Source organism: Antedon bifida, chromosome 6 (genome assembly GCF_963402885.1).
Source record: "Antedon bifida chromosome 6, ecAntBifi1.1, whole genome shotgun sequence".
NCBI classification, from domain to species: Eukaryota; Metazoa; Echinodermata; class Crinoidea; order Comatulida; family Antedonidae; genus Antedon; species Antedon bifida.
In genome coordinates this window covers 13,888,508-13,911,713 of record NC_136231.1, presented here as the reverse complement: position 1 = coordinate 13,911,713, position 23,206 = coordinate 13,888,508, and the positions used below count along the sequence as shown (strand labels likewise).

The 23,206-nt window shown below is 31.1% G+C and overlaps 2 protein-coding genes across 5 annotated transcripts in view; both read left to right on the top strand.

Moving 5' to 3' along the window:
- LOC144845417 (receptor-type tyrosine-protein phosphatase epsilon-like) overlaps nt 1–13,414 on the top strand; it is a 31,711-nt gene extending 18,297 nt beyond the window's left edge. For 3 of the 4 annotated variants that reach the window (XM_078702735.1, XM_078702733.1, XM_078702732.1), the window contains 11 exons: nt 19–138; nt 615–787; nt 1,622–1,757; nt 2,560–2,709; nt 2,920–3,013; nt 3,620–3,696; nt 4,161–4,295; nt 4,807–4,956; nt 8,314–8,468; nt 9,072–9,207; nt 9,613–13,414. In XM_078702735.1, coding sequence (XP_078558861.1) covers nt 19–138; nt 615–787; nt 1,622–1,757; nt 2,560–2,709; nt 2,920–3,013; nt 3,620–3,696; nt 4,161–4,295; nt 4,807–4,956; nt 8,314–8,468; nt 9,072–9,207; nt 9,613–9,687 — 1,401 coding nt within the window. In that variant the 3' untranslated portion in view covers nt 9,688–13,414. The remainder of the gene's footprint in view (nt 1–18; nt 139–614; nt 788–1,621; nt 1,758–2,559; nt 2,710–2,919; nt 3,014–3,619; nt 3,697–4,160; nt 4,296–4,806; nt 4,957–8,313; nt 8,469–9,071; nt 9,208–9,612) is intronic. The other variant, XM_078702734.1, reaches the window with a different exon arrangement.
- Nucleotides 13,415–14,805: 1,391 nt separating this feature from the next.
- Nucleotides 14,806–23,171, top strand: LOC144845468 (beta-1,3-galactosyltransferase 5-like). Its single transcript, XM_078702836.1, has 2 exons — nt 14,806–15,018; nt 15,362–23,171. Exon 2 carries the CDS (start codon nt 15,385–15,387, stop codon nt 16,444–16,446), a length of 1,062 nt encoding a protein of 353 aa, XP_078558962.1. The 5' UTR covers nt 14,806–15,018; nt 15,362–15,384; the 3' UTR covers nt 16,447–23,171.
- The last annotated feature ends 35 nt before the right edge of the window (nt 23,172–23,206 follow it).

Sequence of the window (23,206 nt, the reverse complement as noted above, 5' to 3'; positions counted from 1 at the left end):
TTTGGATTATTTTTGCAGGAGAAATGTGCGCAATACTGGCCTGACGCTGATTCCCAAGAGTTTGAGCAATTCACAATTACTTTAGAAGATACTGTCAAAACGTGCGAGTATGTCATACGCAAATTCCGTGTCCAGAATGTACGTTTTAAATTTATTGTTCATGTACTAATCTTTGTACAGTATTTACCTTTTTGTTATCAGATGGTCCTTCTCTTTTTTTGGACTGTGTTTGTGTGGATTTGACTCCTTAGTTGATATAATAACTCTTTGATTCAAGTCAAATGGCCAAATACATAAATTAAAAAAAAAAGTATAAGGACTATAAACCGTAGGTCCACAGTTTGCCTGGAGTAGTACTGATTCACAAAATAGCCCCTGTATCATTGGGGATAATTACTACCTAATAATAAGGAAATCTTATATTGCGCCAGATGAGATGCTCATGGCGCATTGACACAACAATGAAATGAATGAATGAAATCATGTATTTAAAAAGTCATAATCCGAGCAGATGATAAAGGTCTTAAGCTATTACTACTACTACTGTATCAAGGTAATCCTTGGCCACATATGACGACATTAAGTAAATAAAAAATAAAACTATTTGTTTACAGTCTGACTACGATGAGGAAGCCAGATCTATCCACCAGTACCATTTTATTGGTTGGCCTGATTTTGGAATTCCTGATTATACATATACCATGTTATCATTCATCAAACGCATCAGGCAGATGGTTCCAAAGCCTACAACGAACGGAGATGTTGGACCACTTACAGTACACTGCAGGTAAGTCTAAATGCCTGTTTACATTATGCATGATAAACAATGATGATAATTAAATATACATTTATCATATAAACAGGCCTTGAAGATGATGATTTCATTTGTAGTAATTGAATTATGATCATTGCTTTATATTGAAAAAACAGATTTATAAATTCCAAAATGTGTTTAAAGGATTCAAATAGGTATTGACACTCCAATAGGTATTGTTGTCAAATCCTTTTATATTGTCATGTTTGAAAAAGAATTTTCTGTCAATTTTGCATGACTGAACATCATAAAATCAACTAAATAAGTAAATTAAACAGAATCCTCTATCACATTCCCAAACCTTTATAATGTTGTATTGTAGACTATTATGTCATTTGATCAAGAATTTCCTAGTAGAGTTTGTATATATAATAATGACAGATGTTCAGTGGCGTAACGGCTATGAGCACTCACTGGCTAAACCCAGGACCCTCGGAGTTGAAAGGGCCCCAGAGCATGAGAAGCCTCAATTACCACCATTAGAGGGCCCCTTAAGAGTGCTAAACCAGGGGCCCTTGCCCCTGCATTACGCCACTGCAGATGCTTGAAAATAGATATTGGGTTCACTTGCTATAAATATTTATCTCACACAGTTTATGATTATAAATACTAGAGAAGACTGTGTATGTCTATAAGCTTAGAGATGTTTTTTTTTTATATAGAAAACTACTTTTAACGTTGTAACATATAAATGAGAGGAAAAAATATAATATTTCTAACAGAGTATGATAATAAAGGTGGGGTGAACCCACACAAGACAAAAAATAATGAAATGTCACTTGCTTATTTTCCTTTTTCTTGTTCTAGTGCTGGCGTTGGTCGTACAGGTACTTACATTGTAATTGATGCAATGTTAGACCAGATGGCAGCAGAAAAACAAGTAGATATTTACAAGTTTGTATCCAAGATTAGAGGACAAAGAAACCTTTTGGTTCAGTCACAGGTAATGTTTATTTATAGAAATTAATAATGCGTATATAGAGCGGTAGTTGACAGAGCTGGAGTTGTCAGAGTGGTAGTTGTCAGAGTGGTAGTTGACAGAGCTGGAGCTGTCAGAGTGGTAGTTGTCAGAGTGGTAGTTGACAGAGCTGGAGCTGTCAGAGCTGGAGCTGTCAGAGGGGTAGTTGTCAGAGTGGTAGTTGTCAGAGCGGTAGTTGTCAGAGCGGTGGCTGTCAGAGTGGTAGGTGTCAAAGTGGTAGCTCTCAGAGCGGTAGCTGTCAGAGCGGTAGTTGTCAGAGCGGTAGTTGTCCGAGAGGTAGTTGTCGGAGAGGTAGTTGTCAGAGCGGTAGGTGTCAGAGCGGTAGCTGTCAAAGTGGTAGCTGTCAGAAGAGCGGTAGCTGTCAGGGGTAGTTGTCAGAGGGGTAGTTGTCAGAAGGGTAGTTGTCAGAGGGGTAGTTTTCAGAGCGGTAGATGTCAGAAGGGTAGCTTTCAGAGGGGTAGCTGTCAGAGAGGTAGCTGTCAGAGCGGTAGCTGTCAGAGCGGTAGCTGTCAGAGCGGTAGCTGTCAGAGGGGTAGTTGCCAGAGGGGTAGTTGCCAGAGCGGTAGCTGTCAGAGGGGTAGTTGTCAAGTACAGTAGTTGTAGTTGAGGATAAGTGGGGTGAGAGACTGAGGTGGGGGTAAGTGGTGTTTGTCATTGAATAAATACAATGATAATATATGTTTTATGGTCAAGAATGATATATTCAAGTTTTTTTTTTTTATTTACTTTGATTTGATTTTAACCCAAATGATGTTGTTTCCCACAGGTTCAATATGTTTTTATACATAAAGCACTTATGGAAGAGTATCAATACAAAGAATCAGAAATAGATGTAACAAGTATGCAAAAGAAGTGGTCTGATCTTGTAATAAAGCAATCAGACTCAGATTTCACAAACTTAGAACTGGAATTTAGGGTAAGAAGAAAACACATTGATCTTCAGAAGAAAAAAAAGAATGAATGTGTATAAACTATATGAAATACATGTCACATAGTGTGTCTTATATTTTATTAAAATATATATGAATACTAATTAAAGTACTCTATAACAATGTTTAATTTTTTTTTATCATAATTATTTGATATTTTTCATAGATTATAAATCTATTGTTTGTTTTTCTTTTAGAGAGTGACGCAAATCCCAAATACTCATTTAACACAAAAGGATGGGACACTAGAACCAAACAAAGCAAAGAATAGATTACTGCAAGTAATACCATGTAAGTAAAATGATGTTACTAACACATCTTTCGATACGAGTAGGGGTTTACCTGTGTGCACACACACAGCCACACAGCCCTCATCATAAGGGCCGCTTCATTGTCAGCATACACTGTTTAGGTTGAATAAAAATAATGTAATATATATCCAATATCTTCTGCAATGATGGACCTCCATTCCTTCCTATTCTACATACATTATTTGATGCAGTAATAGCTTATCTTGTTGCAGCAAATCCATCAATGTCATTCTTGGTCATCCAATTGATCTTTTGCCCTGGGTTGGTCTTCAGGTCATCACATCATACACTACTTTTCCCATGTTTCCCATGTAATCTTCTATTATTTCTTATAATTTTCCAAATATAGCTTATTGGTGGTCATTTAAACTTTCTTCTTAACATGCATATTTAGCAGCCATCTACAGCCTTACAAAATATGCTTCTTAACACCCAGGTGTTTTATGCTATTATCTAAACAAGTAATACATGATTAGAAATATTTATCATATATAGGGTCTTGTTGTCTAGTATTTAAAACTACTGTACAATAATAGTATTTATTAAAACAATTCCTAAATAATAATGTGTGTTATTTTCATTCTAGATGATATCAATCGAGTAAAATTACAACGTTTGATTGGCAAGGAACATTCAGACTATATCAACGCCTCTTATATTGATGTGAGTTTCTTTTATCTTATATAAAAATAAGCAGAGAATATATTATTTTGTTTTGATTTGTTATATATTTGTGTTCTAGTTGTAGTATTTCTAAAATGTGGCGATGTTTAATACACTCCTTTCATGTTAGCTTTCATTTTTCATTCAGTTCATTTTTTCATTTTGTTTTTCATTGTAGACTGCTAATTTGTAACATTCTTCTTATTTTTCATTCTTAATGATTTGTTAATAATAAAGAATTTAGTGAGTGGATGAGCGGTGGAACTGTAATCCATAACCATAACATCGGCAAGGGTTTCGAGGCTCCTGGTTCTGGTGGTAGAACGAGTCTTCTTGGATAAGGACTATAACCCGTAGTTCCAGTGTACATAAAATGCTTGTGTGCACTTCAAAGAACCTAGTACATCTTTCGAGACAAGAGAGAGATTATGTGTTGTTATTATTATTTGATTTGATTAATACAGGGCTATGAGTATAAGGCTATGTACATCGCAACACAAGCTCCCACCAAAGAGACTACAGGAGACTTCTGGAGAATGGTTTGGGACGAGCGTACAGCATGCATCATCATGATGACAGATCTAGAAGAGAATGGCCGAGTAGGTGTTTATTTTACTAGATTTACCCAGTCAAAATCAATATTAAACCTTCTTTTATGATTGTAGCAATGAAATGTATATAGATCCAAAGGCAAATTACTTAAAAAAGGACTATGCTGTGGGTATCAATGGAAATACAAAATAGAATAAGCAAAAAGCTAAATTAAAACGATAAAGTAAACATCCAGAAAAATGTGCAGAGCTTTCGGGCAAAACTAGCCCTCATCAGTGCAAATGAGAGTACGATATATATATATATTAATCCAAAGGCAAATTACTGAAAAATGACAATGCTGTGGGTATTAGTGGCTGGATCTCAATGAAGATACAAAAAAAAAGCGAAAAGCCAAATCAAAACGATAAAGTAAAACAGTAAGTGAAAGTTCTTAGACAAAGTAGATAGTTAAATAAGACAAACGCTGCCTGAGTTGACAGGAATAAAAGAAATAAGAACAAAGGTGGCAATATATATATATATTTAATTTAATTTTCTTGTCATATCTTATTTCAGGAAAAATGTTTCCAGTACTGGCCAGAGGACAACACACCAGTTGTACACGACACAATTGCAGTCCAAGTGAAAGAAGAGCGAGAAATCGAAGGAAGCGAGTACATAATCCGTGAATTCCAAGTCACAAATACAAAGGTAGACATTGCTCTGGTATGTGTAGCCCTTAGATGTCGTACCCTGCCTCTCTTCAACCAAACCAGCTTAAATTCTGCTACTGCTGCTTCTAGATCTTGTATATACATTATTGTACTGTACATACAGTATTGGCATTAGCTTCAGGTTGTACAGGGCTTGGTTCAGATATCTTGTTGAAAGGGTCTTTCACACCTGTCCGGCACGGTTCCAATCTGGCGCCGGCACGAATCAAATCAAAACGTCAATGTTTCGTTTTCATGACGCTCCACGCAGCTATGAGCCAATAGAAATGTGCGTAGCTACGTGAAATTGAAACATTGCTGTTTGATTTTATTTGCCAGCGCCGGGCCGGAACAGGTGTGAAAGACCTGTAAAGCCTGGTTTCCATTTACACAATTTTTCTTCATTCATTCTTGGTAATACACCATTCTTATTAATAAGCAGATAGAATTGACATTCTCAAATTTATAGTAGCTTGACAATAATTATTTAATTTATCATAATAGTAATTTCTACCATTTATCTTAAATTCTATTCCAATTCAAAACTTAAATTTTCAGATTTATCAATAATTAATTGCTATTTTTATTTCAAAACTTAAGTGCCAAAAATTGATTACATATAACATACAATGTATGCATCCATATAAAATAGATCTATTAAATGCAAATTGCTAGGGGAAAAAATAGAAGAATTCCATGGTGATCTCCCTAAAGAAAGGAAAAAATGGATCAACTAGAGTGAAAAATGCTTTAAATCTAAATAATACTGTATACCAGAAGCAATTTGAATGGCTCAAGCTTACCTTATCCCCTATGCTTATTTGTAAGAATGCATGCCAGTAAATTCAAAGAATGGTTTAGTATGATTATTGTCTGTCACAATCCCCTTGAATATGTTTTTGTGGAAATCAGGCTTGGGGCATCTACAGTAGATATTGAGGTTTGTAACATTTAATTATGGTAATATTTCATACAATCTTATAGAAAAAGACTAATACACATTTTTTTCTATGTTGCAATCATCTTTATTATTACAGTAGTTTTGTTATTTAATATGATATTCATAGTTGTTTATTATTTATTAGTAGTTTTGTAATAAATATTATTTCTTAAGTAGAATATATGCTTTGATTGAAATGGTACACTAATAGCAAATTTAGATATTAACTAGATTTGAACTCGTCACTTTGACGAATTCGGGTTATCCGCCACGCCATACGTTAGAATATTGCGCACAGAAAAACTATTATGCCATTGAAAAAATGTTAGTGCGCTCTCTATTTTGTGTCACGTCTAAGTAATACAGTATATACTATATACTGTATACGTACTACATACAGTGCAGAATAGGTGAAAATAAGTGACCAAAGTTATTGACGCTTTTGCCCATGATGACGTCTTAAAAATGATAAATCATGCTAAAGATAATTGATTGACCTAGACAATATAAAAAATGGGGGGGAAATGGAATACGTATAAGTGGAGATGCGCTCTATTAAATGTGATGAGCTATGACGAAAGAGACAAAAATCCAATATTTTATATTCGAGTGGCCATACGATGACGTCACAATGTCCGGTTACCCATTGATTCATGATCCGATATCTACAACTCATTAACTTCCAGAATATGTAAAAAAAATAAAAGTTCATCATGTAGTTTAGAATCTATGACTGTTTAAAAAAAGGCATAATTTTGACGAATTTTTAAACTTTTTCATCAAAAACGCGCGCAAATTATCCAATTCGACGTGCTCGTATGACGTGATTTTAAGTCGAAATTGTTTAGAAAGTTGGTAAAATTACTAGAAAAGGCTGGAAAAACATAAATCACGCAAAAAAATATATTTTTAGTGTTACGTGCGCACAACGCACGTAAAAATGCGGGCGCGCGTGGGAATTTTTTACATGCTCAAAATGTCATGATCAGCGTAGAAAGTTGATTAGAAATTAATTTTGCGCATTTTGAAATTTTAAATGCGCGTGCGCGCGTAACTTTTTGTGAAACATGCCATTTTTAATCCATAGAAAGTTTGCCCTTGATATGACTTAAATTTTCACAAAGTGTCAATACAAAATTACTTTTGGTTTATAATCTATGATCAATCATTGAAATTCATAAAATCGCGCGTAACTTACGCTGCGCGACTCTAACGTCAAATAACGAAATTTCTTGCACATCTACAGCTACAGGTCACTCTTATGACAAAGTTATACAATCTTATGTTGACCAGAATTAGAGATACGCTGCCAACAAAATTCCGGGAAAGAAAGAAGAATAACATAGAAGAAAAAAAAAAAGATCGTGACAATAACAAGGGGTTATCCGCCAAGTGCGGATAACCAAAAAACAAAAAATAACTTTTTTGTTATTATTAAAATCAATGTTTTTTAATTTTTACCCTTGTGTTTAATCATCAAGGTATAAATAAGTATTGCACTAGTATGGCTGAACAATTGAAACACAATAGGCATTTCTTATGCAGAATTTTGTGTTATATATAAACAAATATATTAATATCCAAAAATATTTTTTTTATTTTTTTTATTTATTATGAATTACCATGAATGGAAAAAAAAAATCAGTTTTTTTAATCAAACGCAAGAAAATAAAATTTAGACAATATTTGTTTTTGGAACTGAGTTAAAACTAAACTGAAAATAATGCATAGAATAGTAAATTAATTTTAAATAAATGCACAATTGATACACGTTATTTTGTAATTGAGTGTCTTTATACCTATTAGCCTACATCACGCCATTTATTTTAAAATAGTTGTTTAACTTTATTTAATTAACTATGACTAATTATGATTAAAATATGACATAACTGTATATTTAGTTGCTGTGAACTGCTGCCTTTGAAGTTGCTGCTAACAATCTATTGATGTAGTTTATATCATTCGCCTAAAAAAAATGTTCATTGCTCAGATTTTTTAATGGAAGAGCTAGTGAGAATTACAAATATAAGGATGTATATTAAGCAAATGAATGTTATTTTAAGTTATTACAAGGATAAACCTTTCACATGTTTAAAATCTTTTTCTTAACTATCTAAAACTTAGTCCAAAAATGTAGTTCCTATATAGTACTTTACAGTAGTTAGCATACATTTTGTAGTTCTATTAAGTAATTCTACTGCAACTCCATTTGACTAATAAACATTCGTTATTTGTATAATGTTCCATTGGGTATGCTGTATTATATTAAAACATTTTATAGAAACGATCCCTAAAGCAAGCCAATTTAACAACAGGATGCTGAGCTCCGGAGATCAAAGGGTTTATGTGTGGCTCCGACATGATGCCTTGATAAAAGTTTGTCATTTTGATATACATACTTCAATCTGTATATGTTTATTTTCTTGACAGGGTGGTGAGTCAAGAAGTGTCTTCCAGTATCATTATGTAGGCTGGCCTCCATCTAGTGTCCCTAACAGTGGAACAGGTCTGGTTGACCTAATTGGTAAAGTACACAAGTACCAAGAATCTATTCATTCAACCTTCCCAATTGTTGTACATTGCAGGTAAATATTATATTATATTATTATAAATATTAATTATAACACTCCCATTTGATTGGTTTCATTTTGATTAGGTATCATGTGCCGTTTATTTATTATTTTGGTATATCCTCATGATTAGATGGTACATTACACGTTAAGGTTTTTCTATACAATTTTTAGTGTGCGGCCTCCATAATAGCTCCACGGCCACATTCTGACAATCATATTTTTTTATTGGTCTAGAACCTAACTTAGACCAGACCATCTTTCAACTCATTAAGATACATACCAAGTAATATGCAAGATTATGTTGTAGCATATTACAGTAGAACTCCCCCTATCCACCCATTTGGCACATTGTTCAGGGAACAAGTCTATTAAGGGGATGCTTTCCAATTATAAAACCATAGGGAAATATATGTTTGACAAAGCTGGCACTTTGTTGTATTTCAAAGGTGTACCCTTAATCGGGCTTCTAATGTATTAGATTGTTATTCTCGATATTATTGCTGCATTACCTATAACATATAGTAGGACTATGATTAATTTTTGTATTAATAATCTTAGTGTTATTGATATTTATTGATATGATCATGAATTGTCATCTTAATTTATATCTTCTAGTGGTGGTGCGGGACGAACTGGTGTATTTATAGCCCTCAGTATAATGCTTGAACGTGTAAAAGCAGAAGGTCTAATTGACGTCTTCCAAACTGTTAGAACATTGCGCCAACAGCGCCCTCACATGGTGCAAAACTTTGTAAGTTACAGTTTAAATTACAACAAAAGTATAATTTGTTTTATTTGCTCAACACAGTATATGCACTTATTTTATAAAGGCTAAGCTAATAGTACTCTTAGGTGGGCTTCTTTTCAAGATGGGCTTCCTTTCAAGGTTTTTCATGTGGATTACTGTGCATAATCAGTGAAATCCACCACGTTTTAAATATAGAGGTCATTATTAGTAAAAAGCACTTTTTGAACAGGAAAGGAGTAAATCTTTAGCCCACAAATAAACCAGTGATTTGTCAATAATATTTCTGGTTTCCATTTAATATAAATGTTATGTCTGTGAGTATATTTTACTCTTTTTACTATTTGCATTTCCTAAATTAGATATCCAAACAATATATTCCTAATGTAATTATTTATTTTTGTATTTTAGGAGCAATATGGATTTTGCTACCATGCTGTACGGGAGTATATGGACTCGTTTGACCACTACGCTAACTATAAATAAAAAGTGTCACATTCATGAAATAGATAATTATTTAGAAATATAAAAAACCAAAAGAAAATATCTTTCAAATTTATTTTTAACAGGTTTTTTTTATAGACCAAATTAAATTTAAAAAAAATAGTTTTATAATACTTTGTGAGTGTCTGTAACCATCATTCTTAAAAGGATTGTTTTTTGATAATTTTAGAATTTTTGATATCTTAACAAATTAATTTGAAAATAAAGTATCTTTTCATAGTTTTTTTTTTTGGCTCTATGAATATAATTATAATATATATAATAAATATGCTTTATTTTGTGGCATCATGTAAAAACTAAGGAATATAAAGTAGTGATTAAGAGAATTAGTATATGGTTACCTACTTAAGTTATAGTAGTATTAATTTTATGTTTTATATTATTTTTGCTTTTCTTTTTAATGTAAGAATGCATCCATATTATGGGGTATACCTATATCTTTTTAAGTAACAGAAAATAACTATTTTTTTATAATTGTTTAACTTATATAAGTGTTTAATGTCAGATAGGTAATGTGTTTTGTATGGTACCACCGATTATGTGTGTGTTTTTAAAGTCATTTTTAACTTATAAGAAATATTTTGTTATAGTTTTTAGACATTGATACCAATCTTAAATAATTTTAACAATTTTTAATTATTATAAAATATTTTATTAGGTTGGGGGTGATTCAATAACAATTTTAAGTATAATTATGAATATTAAAGAATTAATGATGTTGTATAAGTATGTTTATTAACCATGATGTAGATGTATTAACATAATATATTTTACTGTTTGTTGTACCAAATTGATATCCTTACATAAAATCAGTCCAGATTACATAAAATCAGTGTTAAAATTACATTAAACCAGTCTACATTATATCAATTAATTTATCTGAATTACATAAAATCAGTCCGGATTACATCAAATCAGTCTGTATTACATCAAATCAGTCTGAATTACATCAAATCAGTCTGTATTACATCAAATCAGTCTGTATTACATCAAATCAGTCAGGATTACATCAAATCAGTCTGTATTACATCAAATCAGTCTGTATTACATCAAATCAGTCCGGATTACATCAAATCAGTCTGAATTACATCAAATCAGTCTGTATTACATCAAATCAGTCTGTATTACATCAAATCAGTCTGTATTACATCAAATCAGTCCGGATTACATCAAATCAGTCTGTATTACATCAAATCAGTCTGTATTACATCAAATCAGTCTGTATTACATCAAATCAGTCTGTATTACATCAAATCAGTCTGTATTACATCAAATCAGTCTGTATTACATCAAATCAGTCTGAATTGCATCAAATCAGTCTGTATTGCATCAAATCAGTCTGTATTACATCAAATTAGTCTGTATTACATCAAATCAGTCTGTATTACATCAAATCAGTCTGTATTACATCAAATTAGTCTGTATTACATCAAATCAGTCTGGATTACATCAAATTAGTCTGTATTACATCAAATTAGTCTGTATTACATTAAATCAGTCTGGATTACAGTACATCACATCAGTCTGTATTACTGTACATCAAATCAGTCAGGATTTTATCAAATCAGTCAATATTACATAAAATCAGTCAAGATTACATCAAATCAGTCTGGATTATGTCAAATCAGTCTGGATTACATCAATATTTTTAATTCTAATGTAAGACGATAATGCAATTTTTAAATAGTTTTACATTTTTAACAGTTTTTTTTTATTTTTAACTCTTTATCTTGTATTTTTATCTCTTATGATACTGCACGTTTTAAATTGTTGCAACATTTTTTATGTTTGTTTTTTATTGTTGTTTTAATCTACCAAGCAAAGTGATTTTCCATTTTTATGGACAAATAAAATGTCTTGAATCTTGAATCTTGAAATCAGTCTGGATTACATCAAATCAGTCTGTATTACTGTACATCAAATCAGTCTGGATTACATCAAATCAGTCTCGATTACGTCAAATCTGTCTGGATTACATCAAATCAGTCAGGAATACATCAAATCAGTCAAGATTACCTCAAATCAGTCTGGATTATGTCAAATCAGTCTGGATTACATCAAATCAGTCTGGATTACATCAAATCTGTCTGGATTACATCAAATCAGTCTGTATTACTGTACATCAATCAAATCAATCTGGATTATGTCAAACTAGTCTAAATAAATCAGATAAGAAATATTGTGAATGTTGCATCTGGTGTTATTTTTATATAACCCTGTAAAATATTTTATTAAATCTAACAGATTATAAAATCCAGAAGACAAAGGTCTAAACTGACCTTTAAAAAGATATGTACATGAACTTTGGTAATAATAATTTCAACACAATTTATATTTAGTATGATAGTTACTGTACACTATTTTAATAATGAAATTTATATCTCGTACACTTGTTTTTCAACGTTGTAACCAACAGCTGTTTGCATTTTTAATTCTACTAGTATACTTGTGATTTTTACATAATAATGAGTTTTGCATTTACACTTTGTGTACTTTTTTTACATATTCAAACTAAATAATGAATTGTACTGAAATATTGTTCTCAATCATGTACTTGTAATTTCTATTTTACAATACAAAAATAAAACACTTGATCTATATATTTGAAATTTGACTTTCAAATTAGATATCTATGCAATTAACATTAATGATTATAATTAATGATATGATATTACCCAACTGAAAACTAAAATATACAAATAATTTTCAAATCTGTAAAAGATTTAGATTTTATTTTTGTATAAGATTTGCATAATAAGTAGTTGTATTAAGTTAGAATATAATGTTTTAAAATTGTCTGGATGACGCATTGTGATTAGCATTGACCTTTGAGAAAGATGACCTGTATAAGCAAGTACGCTCCATGTTCAACGTAAAAAAAAAACTGAAAAGAAACTGTTAATTTCCGCTGGATGTAGCTTACTATAATTAACTACATACTTATGTTTATTATGAATATTAGATATTGTTAATTTTTTTATCGCATTTATAAGATTTATATAATATCGTTATTAATATTATTAATAATTTATGTTTATAGTTAATGATTTTGAAATATAATGTTTGATAATTGGATACAATGCTTACTAACTATTTAGTATAAATATTTAAGTCGAGATAGAAGCTTATGTACAGTGCCTTATATGTAATCTTAAGAATACAAATAAATATATATTTTCTTACTTAGATTTCTTATGCTTTACCATATGTCCAATGGGACAGCCTATAACATGTTATAACTTTTGTTTAGGATTAAAAAGATGTTACAATTTCATAGCTGTACACCCTTGTATCATATCATTTATTTTGATTTTAGCTTGTTTTAATGTACTTTGTTATGTTTTTGTCAAATAGTATGAGGGAATATACATCGTTTAAAGAGATTTAATATATTATATGAATTTGTTTTTTCAAACAATGTACACAGCTATTATTTGTGTTAACTTTTGTAAACTCTACAACTATTTTTTATATGAATTATGATTGTTGGTTAATTAATTTGTTTATTTCCATAACCTAAAATTTGCTTGTAATATTAAAATAGATTATTTACGCAGCTCTAATCATTATTCAGAAGGAGAATAAAACAGATTTTTTGTTTCACTTACTGTACTTCATGATTACTAACAGTTTTTTGTTGACATAAGCCTATTTAGTATTATATATTATAATAATAGTTTTATGAAAATAAATAGTTTAAAGGCTTTCATAGCGACTTTCTATAGTTTCATTATTTTGTGTGTGTAACAGCCTTACACTACAATTACGTTCAAAATGTATTTTCATACCGTTTACATTATATAATAGTCCGTTAAGAATAATCAATGTGTCGTCAGTCGTTGCTTAGACCTAGAAATCAATGTGTGTTCCCTCATGCACACAATGAACTCAATTCACATTAGTTTGGTCATTAAATCAAAACTCGAAAATAGTCTGCGTCTGATTAAAAAACACTTCATTTCTTAGGTTTTAAAACATTGATTTGAATAAAACAGATGAAATCTGGTTCCTAAAATATTCATAAATTGCCATCATTCACCAAAAAAAAACCAATATTAGTGAATTTTGTCATTAATCGGGCTAAATTTATTTTGGCCAGATGTGTAACTGCCCAGCAATATAAGCATCCTTTAGGAGCTGTTTTAAAAATAGCTATCAATGGTACCAATTAAATAAAATATATAGTACTGTATAAAACTAATTTATGTTTCACTGAAAAAAAAAAATAGCCATACTGTACAGTAAATACAATAAATTATTATTTTCTATCTCAGTTGACTGTCCCGACGGTCAACTATTTGGAGCGGTACTAGGTAGCTATATCAGCATGGTGGTGGAAAGTTGAAAAAAATACATTAGACCTAGATAAAAAATTATAATTTAATTACACTGTTGATTGCGTCGATTTTCATTTCCAACCATATTATGAGACAACTGGTTTGTCTAGCATTATTTCTTTATTTCAATTATACTGTACATCCAAATTCATACAGTTATGACAGTAATTATTGTACATATTACTTATTAATTTGATGAAGAGTGATAAATCATGATGATAAATTTACTCTTCAAATATTATATATATAGATAGCATGCTCAATGCACTTCATGGAAATCAAACGGATATGCGTGTGCGTAACTTACGACGCATTTCCGTTTCTGTGACGCGCGTGGCGTAACACTAACAAAAACGGAAATGCGTCGTAATTTACGCACACGCATATCCGTTTGATTACCATGAAGTGCATGCATTGACAAACCTGCACACAGCACCCGCCGAGCGTGCACGCGTTCCTATATTTTTTCACATTTTTCAGACATGAAAACTGTTTTTCTGTTATGATACAAACAAAATGATTACATTTTCAATTGTTGATTTCGACGAGATATTCATTGAATGCAAATACTAAATTATTTCATTTGTAGCGCAATCAATCAATGAAATAACTAATTAGAATATTAAAATGCATTCACGGCGAACCTCCACCAAACCCACTAACGAGCCAATAGTAGCGTGAATAGACATTCATGCGTGACGAAATTTACATATAATAATTGTAAGCGTGGACAGAGAATGAGATCTTTTCATAACACACACATTCAATCACGTTAGTCTACGCAAACCATTGTAAACAAGAAGTTGTAAGTCTCTGTCGATAGAAAATGGTTGTGAACAAAGACGGTCTGGCGAAATATTTAGATATGTTGTCAATAAATTAAACATTTAGTATGTCTTTCAGATGTTTTGAGCTTCAGTTGCAGTCTTTCAATCAGTATTTTCACAGCGTAAACATGTAGGCCTCAGTCCGCAAGGTAAGTAGTAGTACTGTTTCGTCTGCTCATCGATGTGGCTATCCTGCACTCACTGGCCTATTGATTGACCCTGCCGCCTCTGCATTTTGATACTAATAATAGTGGATAGGGCCTACTGTATTTGTTTTGAAACTACTAGTTACTGTAAATATAAAATATGTTGATGATATGTAAACTAGTTTAAATGTACTTTTTTAAGTCATTTTATTTTTAGCCCATGATAATATAAATACTAAATAGTACTATATTATAGAAGAACTGTACTGTATCTCAGAGTTTGCCCATGTTACATTTTTTCCATTCCATCAGTATATTTGTTTGCTATTATGTATTTTTCTTTTAGGAACCACTGTTTAAGCACATACAATGCATATGGTTTCAATGGCTGACTACATCTACGCGATGCTGCGTATTCTTTCACGTACCACCATGTCTTCCACATTTCTTTTCACACTTCTTTTTGTATTTACCATTGTAATGCTTTCTGTAATGCGCTCTGACATCAAAGTTATGAGTGATCATTCATTTGACCATCCTGTATTTGACGACCCAGTACGTTCCAATTATAAGTTAAAGAGTGTTGTTGGTACAACCTGGAATGTTCAGAGGTTTACTGATGTTTTCCCGCAAGATACATCATGCCAACGTAACATTGCATTACTGGTTTTGGTGACATCAGCACCTGATCACTTTGATAGGAGGGCTAGTATACGAAGTACTTGGGCCTCACGATCAAACGATGACAATGCATCGTCATGGCAAGTTGTTTTTTTACTAGGTAAAACAAACCATCAAACAACGCAATTACTACTTGATGATGAAATGCAGCGTCATAATGACATGCTTCAGGGTAATTTTATAGACTCATACCGAAATTTAACGCTTAAGGTACAAAATGGGTTTTCATGGGCTGCAAAGTTTTGTCAGCCTCAGTACTTACTAAAAACAGATGATGATTGTTTTGTGAATGTCAATTTAATGTCTAATTTTCTTTTGAATCATAACACTATTACAAGCAACCTATATGCTGGAAATAAAATGAAGTCATTAGAGGTTGTACGACGTGATGATAGTAAATGGCGTGTGTCGAGGGATGACTATCCACATGAAGAATACCCTCCATATGCCAGCGGTACAGGCTACCTTCTGTCGGGAGATGTTGTGGAAAAAGTAGTTAAAGCAGCACGACATATAAAACCGTTTCCAGTTGAGGACGCGTATATGGGAGTGATCGCAGAGTCTTTGAATTTAGACCTAATAGACACAGGACGATTTACTCTGTACAATGCAAATTGGAACACCTGTAATTATCGCTACCTTTTCGTCGTTCATCACATTCTTCCAGAGCAGCAATATGTGTGCCAAAACAACACGATTGAAAGTGTAGTAAAGTGTGCCGATCAAAAAGAAATTACAAGGTGGGATTAAACCATTTTGTATCTGGAAGTTGTTGTGGTTAATTAATTACTAATAAACACCTGTAATTCCTACAATATCTTCAGTAAAACTCACATTTTATGTACGGTATGTAAAACATTACATGGGATCTATGAAATCCAGACCTTAATTAAAATCAGCAGTAAGAGGTGTGAATAAATAAAAAATAAAACAATAAATAAAAATAGTTTTTAAGTTGTAAACAGGGTTTATATATTTTCATAAATAATTGTTGAAACAAATTGTTTATTCTATATTTGTGCTATATTGTAATTAAATGTTAATACTAAATTCTCAATTGTAAATTATGTAAGAAAATTTGTATATATTTAAATCATGGAGAGCAACCTATAACAATATTAATCAAATCTGAAAATGAAATTTTCGGTAAAGTATATCAAACTATTTTTTGTATTAAATGCAGTGTACTGTAAATTGAACGATTCATATTCAATTTGATAATTAGGATTTAATTAATAGAATACTTTTGAAATATAATATGTTATATAAATGCAATGCAAATTCTGGATATAAAATATATTAATCAATGTACTTGTGTAACTGATATTGAATACATTATCCTTTATTCAACTGTAAATAATATGCTTAATTCTATATCATACAATTACACCATTCAGAGTGTACAGAAGAGCTTATACATTTTAGTGTACTGAATGAAGTGCTAAAGTAAAATTGCCTATCTTTTGTATTATAATTTTCAACATTTTGAGAGGTACGGGCCAGCCGCTTTGTATTCGTCTATGGTATGAAATTGATACATGTTTTCTAAACAAAATCTACCCAATTAATTGACTAGAATATTTATTTGAGTCTTTGACATTGAATCTGTGTGTTCAGCAGATGTGTTGTTATTGTATTGTCATCATCATACTATAATCAAGATCACAAAACCACATTAACCACTAAAAAAAAAATTAATGGATTTAAAGTATTTGGTGACTATACTCTCCTGTAATCTAAAAATAAGTTTGTAACTGTAGGGATTATTTCCTGTTACACATGACTTACTTCTGTTTTTTGTTCTGTTTATTTGCTTTCAATTTTTATATACAGTACTGTACTTTCATTTACTTTTTAAACTTCAAATACTGTATTTTTTTGTATGTTCTTCATTCCTGTATTTCATACTTTTTGTTATTTACCTACTGCTGTAGTGTACAACTACCATACAGTGAAACTACAGGTATATAGAATTGTATATTTGAATCATAAAGAGCAGTACAGGGTTATGAATCCGCAGCAGAAGATTGCGATTTTAAACTAAATTGCAAGTAAATTTTTTCTGGGTCTGGTTAAATTAAAGTGGTTTTGTTTTTTTGTAAATCAGCTGACTTATAGTTTAAATCTGATGTTTTTCAGCCTTGAACTTATTTTGAACTTACATTGTCTAGTAAAACTTCCTATTATTGACTTTATATTTCAAGTAAATTTTTCATTTGTTATTTCAAAGAATCCCACATATAAAAAAAAATATCCATCTATAAAATGTTGAAATCCTGGTGATTACTCTTTTTACTACATGTAATCAATTGTGCAATAACTTGCTAACATTTCCAACTTCCTAATTTAGCACTCCTATGGGGGCTCCCAACACTGGGTAGTTGTGTTGAGGCTTCTCATGCTATGGACCCATAGCTGTTATGCCACAACACTTTTACACGGTTTAAATATAGGCCTACTGTCAGTTAATAATACTGGTGTAGTCTTGTACAGTAGTGTTATTTAGACTACAAAAGGTACACAGTCAAGCATAACAATATCAGATAAAATCAATGTCATGCTATATCATTGTTATCAAAAGTGTAAATCAATCTACTGGGCAAAGTAAATAATAGCATAAACTAAAGTAGTTGAATATGTGTGATAAAGGTTTGTGAGCATGTGCAGAATACTTTGTAGTCTTCTTTAGGTTCCATTTATTGTAAAAGAAATAGAAAAAGAGTCTGTAATACACAATGGCGTAATGCTGAGGCCCCGGTTTAGGGATACATAGTGGTCCTCCAATGCTAGAGGCCTTGAACGTTTTTAGCTTTTTGTGAAAATATTTTCCATTTTTTTCTCTGAGCCCTGCTCAGGGGCCCTCAATAGCATCGCTGGGCCCCTGGGTTTAGCCATTGAGCTTTTATAGCCGTTACGCCACTGACTATACAAAATTACAAATCTTTTCCCTATTTCATTTTCCCCATTTTTCCTTTATTTCATCATTTATTACAATAATCCATAACATAACATACATAATAATGCAGTTATCTGATAATTATATCCTATTATAACTAGAATGCAAAAAAATGGAAAAGTTTATAGCAGAGGAACCCAACATCATCTCAAACATTCTATCACAATTTTAAGGCCATTTATAATACCGTATATTGCTTGTATATTTTTATTATCTCTTATCATTTTCATTTAAAAGCATTCCTTTTGTTTTCATATCTCACCAGTTTATCAGAATTTTCAATGAAACAATTGCATGCATTTTACAGTGTTCATAACCATATTATTCCCTTAAGCATTGTCTGTAGTGATATACTTAATTCGTACCACATGGTACTGGCTATCCAGGGTTTAAACATTTAAATATATCCTGTTATTGACAATAACAATAAAACATTGCTGTCTGTAGGGAATTTATATGATGCATATGTTATTTTCTTCAAATTTGGTTTCATAAATGTTGGGCAGACATGCACTGTTAACTGTATATTACTTTTTTCATTGGAAAAATGATCTTTAATAGTAAAGGTCTAATTGTATAATTATCTGGGTTTATTTCACAGTTTGTATGAATATATTGACTATGTTATGCGCGATTTGAACGATTTGCGCAATTTAAAATTGCGCAAAGAATTCCTTGCGCAATTTGAATTGAAACATCTGTTTCAAATTGCGCAAGCAACGTATTAAATTGCGCAAGTAATCTGCAAATTGCGCAAGGTTTTTCGGCAGATTGTGAAATCATGCACACCCATATTTTTATAGTAATTTCTAAGAATGATTAAAAATTAAAGATAATATCGCATTTCGTTATTTTAATAGTGAAAATGTTGTTATTGTTAGCATACCAACGAAGACCCGACAAAGGAAAACGAAGCGGTGGTGTTCCCCGCGGCGGGCGGCTATACTACTCTAGCCTACTACTGGCTATGTTTTGATAGCAAGTCTAAATGGTGGTGGCGGTAGACTATGTTGTGTATTACTGCCTTAATTTTTGTTATTTTTACATTCATTTTGATTTATTTCAAGTTACAATGAGTGATAATATTATTTAATTGTGTATGCCATTTATGTTGTGTATTATACACATGTTATCTTCGCATTTATTATGTTTCATTTTGAGTTATTAGTTTCCAATAAATTATTATTGTTAACCAATCGTCGACGTTAGCACGCATTCTGGTAGAATTCTGTTGCGCAATTTGACAATTTTACAAATTGTGCAGCGCAATTTGAAATTGCGCAAGGATTTTCTTGCGCAATTTGAAATTGCGCAAGTTGATTGCGCAATTTGAAATTGCGCAAGAAAATCCTTGCGCAATTTCAAATTGCGCAAGAATTCTTTGCGCAATTTTAAATTGCGCAAGGAATTTTTTGCGCAATTTCAAATTGCGCAAATCGTTCAAATCGCGCATAACAACTACATTTAGACAATGTCAAAGGTTATGCAAATAAGAACTATTTATAGTGGAAGAAGTTTGGTCCATTTAACAAAGCAATAAAATACAAAAGGCTAGGCTACTAGAAGTAATTTCCATTCATATCTGTATCATGCTTATTGTATGGGTGACTGTACAACTGTAATTAATATGTAAGAAAGTAAAATATCATGTTTGATGATATTTATACCACCAGGGAGGTATACCTCCCTGTTTATACAGGACTGTATTCTATATATAATACTTATGTAATAAAAAGGTTAATTGGAGGACATTTCCTGAAAAAATGCATATTTATACTGGTGGTTTTACCTTGACCTCAATGTCAATTACCATAGCATCTGGACAAGTTTTATAGGTTGCATTTCCAGGGTATAGAAAATAAATATATACAATTATTTCCAAGAATACTTGCAAAATAAATGTATTCATACAATTCAAAAGGAAAATGCACAGTCATATGCACTCTAAACATAAGTTACATAAGTATACAGTATTGGCGTACAGTAAGAATATGAGAAAAAACATATTGGTATTAACATAAATATTAGATACTTTTTGAGTAATTAAAATAGAGGATTTTGATATTGAAAAACAGTAGCCCAACCAAAACAAGAGGACAGAAGTTTCCTTGAAAATTTGGTTTATAGAATCCATTTTACATATATATATATAAAATAAAAATACTTTTGCAGCCAAAGGCTGAATTGCTGCATTAAACTAAAGTTTAGTGTTGAAATTGTATTGTGAAATCGATGTTTTTTTATACATAAAAATAACTTTTTGATGTCATTTTAATATTTGAATATTGTAATTCAATTGTATTAAAAAATATAAAACTGACATCAAAAAGTTCAAATTTAATTTCAATGAGCGATATAAAATATCTATGTTTACAAACTGACATCAAGAGAGTAAAGATAAAAATATGTAAAAAAACATCATTGGCATCTTTTGGATTTCCTTCCAGAAAGTCTCTGGTACTGTATCTCATTTACAATACTATTCAAATATGGTGTGTGCTGCACCATATAGCATACAATGAATGATGAAATGTAAAATAGGCCATGCTATATCTACCTCATTTTTATAAATGAATTATTTTGAGTAGATTCACACCAGAAACTTGATGTAATTAAAATTTAAAATTGATTCAAAATCATAACTTCCTCGTAACATTATCATAAATGCAAAAACGTATATTTGGCAATTTGTATCATGCTTATGTCATGGTTAGTGCCGAGAATGACCTCATCAGCTGCGGAACTATACATCATTTTTCATGGCCCCTTGTAATACTTTATCTGAAATCATCCGATCTGGTCGTGACATGTTTTTCCATTATTCTGCCTCGGCTGATTTAAACATTGGATTAACTTTGCTAAATATACAGGTACTGAATATATTAGACCTTGAATCAGCTGGTAACTAATGTCGCCATACAATAAAATGCTTTTGTTAAAAACACTATATTTATTGTTCAATCCTACTTTACCCCTGGGTGATCATTATACCTATATATTATTTTTAAAAGCAAGGTAATACAAAGGCTAAATACTAATGATTTAAATTAAATATAAACCAATGTTATGTTTTTCTTTATCCTTTCAAACTCTTTGCCAGAAGTGTTTTTTTTTTATTAAAGATGTATTTTCCCCCTGATGTTTTTGTTGATATTCCATTTATCACTTAATTGTTTTTCACTTTGACCAAACATTGGATCTGAAAAAATATATATAAACCTGAAACAACTTTCATTTAAAGTTAAAAATAGTCAAATTGTCTTTCGGTTAAATAGGTTTTTGGGGTTAACAATTATTAATTTGAATTTTTAAATTAAAATGTTATGAAAGATCTCATTTTCATTTTTCTAGTATATTTAGATAAAATGTGTATATTTTTTGTTACTGTTAAGTTAATAGAAAAGTGTTATTTTTACAAGTAATAAATAGTATGCTTCATATTATATGCAGTGCCAAATTCAATGCAAAAATGTATGTATGACATCAGGGTTTCACATTTTTAATATTGTTTTCAAACTCCTGAAACGTTTTAAGGCATACATGTACATACATGATCAATGATAAATAGATAAACATACACATAAAAAGCAATTAGAGAAGTTTACATTCTAGAACTATAGGATAACCATTTATTCAAATGACGTCATGATCAATCAATCAATTATTTGATTGGACATGTGAAATATTATATTCATCAGAGGCAGCATTAATGGTTATTTTATAGGATTAAAACTCCTACTATAGTTTATTTTGTTTTATCTGCAAAAAAAAAAATACATATGTATCTAGTTATTGTCGATCGTCCTAGTATAATATGGGCCTCTAAATTCAAAATCTTTATGATTGGGGAGGGGCGAGTCTATCTGTACTTGAAATGTTGTGCAGTTTTGGTTCATAGAAATGTCACCATAGAAAATTATGTAGACAGAAGCTGTTAACATCTGTCTGGTGATATAACCTTTTCATATTGAGTGGTGTGCATGTCTATTCTATAAATAGCACTAATTTATATCATGGCTGTAGTACAGTTTTGTACATTAGTGTGCCAAATATAAATACTTAAATGTGTATAAAATAAAAATTGCATCTACATATTATTCTATACTGTTTTAGAACATAAAACAAGTTCATTAGAGCCTGTCTAACAGTACTTATATACTTATGATTTGAAAATATTTGTTAATACACTAATTCTAGTGTACATTACATAAAAGAAAAACAAATGAATTAGCAGAGGAATATGCATTTAAGTGATGCATCCTTACTATCTAAGTAAAAATGGAATGTTTAATTGTGAGAAAAAATGATCATCTACTGTTTTAAGGTTATTTATTGAAATTATTTTTAAAATGTCTTCCTGTATATATGCCAATAGTTTGATCTTGAAAGTAGTGTATACAAATAATATAATGTAATTAAGTGTAAGTACCATAAATCTATTTGATTTGAATGATTTTGTTTGTTGAACTTTACCCTTATATATGAATAATGGATGATATATTAAATTGCATGAAGTCTGTGTCTTTTTTATTTGTGTACTAATTCACTTCAATA

Excerpts from the sequence above, each read along its gene's own strand:
- LOC144845468 (XM_078702836.1), top strand. The coding sequence starts at position 15,385 with ATGCATATGGTTTCAATGGCTGACTACATCTACGCGATGCTGCGTATT.